Genomic DNA, 5869 nt, shown 5'->3' with positions numbered 1-5869 from the left:
CAAATAACTATTCCGGTAGAACATGGAGATTAGCTCCAGGTGTACTTGCCAGAATGTTATAAATTAACTCATGAAAGAGCACTCTCATAGAAATAGATTATGTGTTATTTGGTCTTACATTCTGTCCTCCCTGATCTAGCATCTCAAGACCAATTCCTCAGAATCTTCTCAGTCCCGCTAGTACTGAGTAGTCAGGTTCTATAGTTCATTTGATTAGTAATCTATTTCATCCTGCAACAAAGGTCATATTTTTCTGCTCTCATACTGAGACTTGATCCTAGTTATTTGTCCAGAAGCAATGAGGGGAGATGGGAGCAGAACTAAGAAGGGAAAGCATCACCTTATAAACATCCTACTAAGGTGGAGCTCTTATGAGGCAATTGGCTGTTTTCCCACTGGAAAGGGTGAGGGCCCCTTTTTCTGGGCCAGAGCTTCAAATGAATCTCTGGGCTCAAGACCCTTAAGAGCATCTACCTAAATATCTCCGCCTATATTGCAGTATCCGACTCCTTCCCTGCCAGGGTCCTGATTTTAGTAGAAGAAGTTTCCAACTCTGTGAATTTGGCCTACTTTACAACTCTGCCTCTCCTAAAATAAAATCTGAGGCCTCATTTTCAGCATGGTCTATCCTGCTTCTAAAGAAAAGGAGGATCATTTTGATTGTTGCTTGCAGGTTCTTCAAGATTTCATGCCAAATCCTGAGTCGAATGTTGGCTGACCTAAGTCTGTAATTTTTTTTCCTACAGAATTCCTTTGGAGGTTAACTAACTCCACAATCTCGTGTCTTTCAAACATAACAGCAATAGAATTTCCTTCCATCCATATTCTATCCCCATCAACCTGATAGGAGTCTTAGTAATTATGGTGTTGCATTTTGCCAGGGATTAGCCTGACTGCATTATGCCTCAGCAAAGGGGTCCTTGCTATCACCTGGGTGGTGAATAATTCATTTCAAGAAGCTGATACTGAGGAGCTGCTTCCTAGGCCACCTCTCTCCCAGCTAACTTAGGCTGGGCTTGAGTACCCTTCTAAGACCCCGAAACAAGGATTGGCGTGAAAGTAGTTTTTTGGGAAAGTGAACCCAGGAAGCACCAGTAGAGGAGTGGGGAAGTGAGGAAAGAAGGAGAGGAAGCCAATAAAGGATGAGTCACATGGGAACCAGGGGCTTAATCCCACTGGGAAATTCTGAGAGACTGCATAGTGCTTGCCTCAGAATTGTTCTTCTGGAGGGACAAAGAACCCAAGGTATTTATCCCCCAATTCCTGCTATCACTGGTTGAGGGCTGCTCCTGGAGACATGAACTCCCCGGCACTTCTGGCCTGCTTGCCTCACAGATCAAGTGCTCCTGAAGCTAGAGAATATCCTCAGGGAAAGTGGCACAAATACTTATAACAGGAACCTCTGTGGTTGGTGCTTATGGGAACAGTGAATTCCAAAATAAGATGGGTAGGTCACGCCAAAACATGTTACAAAAGGCAAAGCTCCTATGAGTGTATTATGAATATGAATGAAAAATAAAGCCATTAAAAAGTAGTAGTTACCTGCAGCATATGAGCACCACAGCCATCATGTAAAACAAGATATCGCCATGAATATTTTAGTTTTTTTTTCATCTGTTGATTGGTCTGGCACCTTTTTGATCAGAATATATGAGGATATATTTCTTTGCTTAACCCAAAATATTTGTATACACTACTTACTTTCTTGGCCTAAATGCCAGTATGACCAGCAGATGCAGATGGAATAGACTCATCTCAGTTTTAAGAGTGCCCAGCAGTTCCTTTAAATAAATGAACATTTCCCATCTCCTGTTTGAAATAAAATTTTAGAAATGGGTCTTGAGAACCATGGATACATAGTAAAAAAAAAATTCACAATATTAAGAAATTAAAAGCACTTTCAGAAATAAGGAAGCAGCATCTGTTAATGTTTTATTTTTCTCTTGTGAAAATATATATAACATATATTACACATACAGAATAGTCCCACAGCTTGAGTCAGAGAAACCTAACAAAAAGGCACATACAGGGGGCCAGTCTTTTCATACCATATTCAGTTATACTGACATTCAGGGGCTGGAAGTGACAACAAAAGCAACAAAAGCACAGGAAGCCTGGATATGTGACTCTGAAGAGCTAAATCAGAGATAACTCTTGTTTGTTGAGAATTGTGGTCATCTCTGGAGAAAATACTGTTTCTACGTAAGAGGCCTGTCAGAGCAGCAGAGACCGTATTGAAATCTGGACAAAGATACTAGGGGCAAAGCGAAAGCCAATGCTTAACTTGCCAGCCAGTTTGCTCTACTCCCCTTTCTCTTTAAGACCTGAGGCCTTGGCTGATTCAAAGAAGCAAATAACAAGGACCACTGTGGCCCTACACAACAGTGGTCAGCTACAAGACGGAATTTTGTAACAGACTAAATAGTTTAAAAGCTTGTAAACACTGTGCTGATGTGTGGGGGGGGAACATAAAAAGAATATTTGTTATTTCTCTCTCTTATAGGAAAGATACAGACATAGATCTTTGGTTTGCCACACATGTGTCCCTATCATGACATTTACACAACATGGTAAAAAAATTGAGGCACAATTCATGAGAAGATGAAATTGTTAACTAAGATTTGGTGCAACCGGAGCAGCTGACAACCTTGGGCGATGTGAGATGGGGCTTCACGATGTCCGGCTCGATGGACTCCATCAGGTCACACTCATTCGCAAGTATATGTTTCACCAGGCATCTGGAGGCTTCGTCGATGTTTATGTTTTCCTAAGAGGAAAAAAAACAAAAACAAAAACAGCTTTTTAATTCAATATTCCAAAATAATGCTGGAGCAGAGACCTCTATGTGACAGAAGTTTTTTAATTCAATATTCTAAAATAATGCTGGAGTAGAGACCTCTATGTGACGGAAGGGCAGTAATTTTGGCAATTCATTTAAATATCCCTTCCTATAGCTGATCCATGAATTCTCTTTCTACTCCCTTCATTCCCCTTTATTCATTCAAAGAATTTTACTTTTCAGTTCTTCACGAAGGTAAAAATACTTATTTTGTTTCATCACATAGGAGGAATAATGTTTTATGGGCTCACTTAGTAGGCTGAATTTAAGTTAGAGGGCAATTTTCTTATTTTCCCATATTCTTACACTATGACATAATCTTGTAGAAGATACGTAAGTCTTCAATTTAACTTAGGTTTGTAATTACCTTCTGCCACATACTACTTTTCTGACCTAGCTACGAAATAGGAATAATAAGATAGCTCTTAGAGTGGTCATTAGGAGTTTCCCAAGTATTTCTGGCTCTCTGCCTTTGGGTCGAATGCTCTTCTGACCTCTTTGATGCTAGGCATGGACATATTACTTTCATTGGACAATGAAATGTAAGGAGAATTGATGTGTCCCACTTTCGTATAGTAGTAATAAGAACCCATGCTCAATTCATCATGTTCTTCTGCCCCTGGTTAGGCAGTAATGGCAGCACAGAGATTGAAATTCTCTTGGCCGAGGTCTGTGAATGAGGGTCAAGAACAGCCGTATATCCCATGATGGCACATGTAGCATGAGTGAGAATTATAACCTGGTTGTTTAAGCCACAGAGATTTGGAGTTGTTTATTACTGTGACATTGCTGAGACAATCCAGATAGATATAATCTTTAAAGGAAAATATGAAGTCAGAAACATGAGTCTAGTTCAAGAATAAGATAAATTCAAAATTGGGGAAAACATGGAGCAAACGTTTAAATCTAAAATACATTGTTCAGTTACTATAAATTAAATTGCCTTTTATCTGACAGTCAGAAAACTGAAAAATGCAAAATATTTACTACCAGTGTACTAAACACAAAAATTTGATCTCCAGTAAAGTCACATATGACTGTTTTTATCACGCTTTGTAGAATTTCTCTGATGTGTCTCCTATTAGTTAACGTAAAGAGATAAGGACTTCCTGGTCAAACTGTTTTACTATAAAACCTTGTTGTCCAATCTGAAGTGTAACTACTCATCCCTAATTTTTGTATATATATCAAAGTTGTTGATATATTTTGAGATCACTGCATGAAGTCATCACATGGAAAATGTAAGAGGTGGTGATGGTTTCCAAATGGTATCTATGACTAATGCCTAATCACATTCGATGTAAATATTGATATCCTTCAAGCCCAGCCCTGAGTTCATCTGCTATGAAAGCTTAAGGTTGGAACTTTCAAGCCCTAGACAACAGCTTGGTAATTTTCTTCTATTTATAGAGCCTTCATAAAAAATGCTGCTGGGGTTACTAAATCTAAAACAAGATGAAGTTCTGGTTGCTTTTGTGCTTTTTGTGATGTTATTGTTATTGGTTTTTATACCAGAGTAGAATTCCTGTCTCTGAGCCTCCCTTTTGTCATCTATGCAATCATCTTGATGATAATACTTATCTAGTAAAAAATGGCTTCTCTTCACTGGGTGTAGTGATCATTGGTGCTTTTACAGTGTGATCAGTGATGGGCACTTTATATACACAATCTTGTTTAATCCCAGGATTCATTTTTGTTCTTATTGATTTTGTTGTTATTGTTGGGGTAAAGTGGGAGTGGCCTATCTACCTTCATTTCAGCTCAAGAATGTCCCTCACACTGTAGAAGCTAGTCCATGGAGAACAGCTTACTTCTGCCCTCTTCTCTGCTGCACAGGTTACTACGTCTGCACGTCACGTCACGGCCCATGGTTTGCATGCCCTGTCACTCCTCCTCTTCCTGGTGTTGTGTCCAGGTATCACACTTGAACTACCTGCTCCCAAGCAGTAATGTGACCTAGGCAGGGACACACCCAGCTCAATGTTTTGCTCTTGAGTCCAGCCACTTGTTTAAGTGACCAATTGGAAGCCAGGTCCAGGTACTCTAAAGTCTCAGATTCAAGGAAAATGGGAATGGGTAGCCTCACTTAGCCTTCCAGGCCTTGGCCTCCTGGGCCAGCACAACTCACTAAATAAGCTCTACATTTGGGTAGTTATGAGGTGCCTACCCAGCTATTACTAAACCGATACTTTGATTCCCATTTGGTTTTTTGTTTGTTTATTTATTTGTTTTATTTTTTTAGCTGAGCCATCCTGCCACCTGTTGGCAGCTCAGCGGCAGCTCAGCTCAGCCCCATGTGGGAATNTGTAACCCAGTTACTTTTCCTCATAGATGTTGCTGCCATTGCCTCTCACCAGGCACGAAGCATCCAGAGGCACCCCACTGAGTCCCATGGTTTGCAGATGTACTCCTTCCTTCCTAATCCATTATTTAGCAGCAATTCTATGTCCTCTTGGTAATCAGGATGAATTACTCTTGCCTATAGAGTAAACTGCCTTCTCTAACTCCTGGCCTGTGGGCATGAGGAGCCAAAAATAATCAGGCAGCAGCTGAAGCTGTAAATTTAGTGGAACACTTACTGAGTCCCCTGGTAGAAGTACCAAACCCTCTAACTCTGTAGATTCTGAAGTTCTAAAAAGGGGAAGCCCACTTTCTTAAATGGATTATTCCAAGTGATAGTGGGAGGCTTCACTCCTACTTCTTCCACCTTTTGAAGCTAGTTATCCAGGACACAACACTAAATATACTGACAACATTTAATGGTAGTGCCCCTTCTTAAACCTTAACCATGTCGGGTGTCATCCCCCGTGAAATACAGCAATATATTTACAACCTCAAACCTGGTCTACAGAGAACAGATACCACTGAGCTTCTTTTGGTGCTATTATCCTTCTTTTGGGGACACTCCTTATTGCTTCAGTGAAGAGAGTGTGTTCCAGGCTCTCCTGGGGGACATGATTAGCTGGTAGTTTCTCTGGCATCACAAAATAATACATTCAAATATGCCCACCTCTCCAAGACCTTGGAGCT

General features: G+C 40.4%; 1 protein-coding gene across 1 annotated transcript in view; it reads right to left on the bottom strand.

Annotated features, from left to right (window-relative positions):
- Positions 1-1883: 1883 nt before the first annotated feature.
- The window catches only part of RAB38 (RAB38, member RAS oncogene family), a 71097-nt gene continuing 67111 nt past the window's right edge, over positions 1884-5869 (bottom strand). The window contains exon 3 of the mRNA XM_019643469.1: positions 1884-2767. Coding sequence (XP_019499014.1) covers positions 2615-2767 — 153 coding nt within the window. The 3' untranslated portion in view covers positions 1884-2614. The remainder of the gene's footprint in view (positions 2768-5869) is intronic.

Source organism: Hipposideros armiger, unplaced genomic scaffold (assembly GCF_001890085.2).
Source record: "Hipposideros armiger isolate ML-2016 unplaced genomic scaffold, ASM189008v1 scaffold_79, whole genome shotgun sequence".
NCBI lineage: Eukaryota > Metazoa > Chordata > Mammalia > Chiroptera > Hipposideridae > Hipposideros > Hipposideros armiger.
Note: the sequence above shows the minus strand (reverse complement) of the source record. Positions and strands in the feature narration are given on the sequence as shown.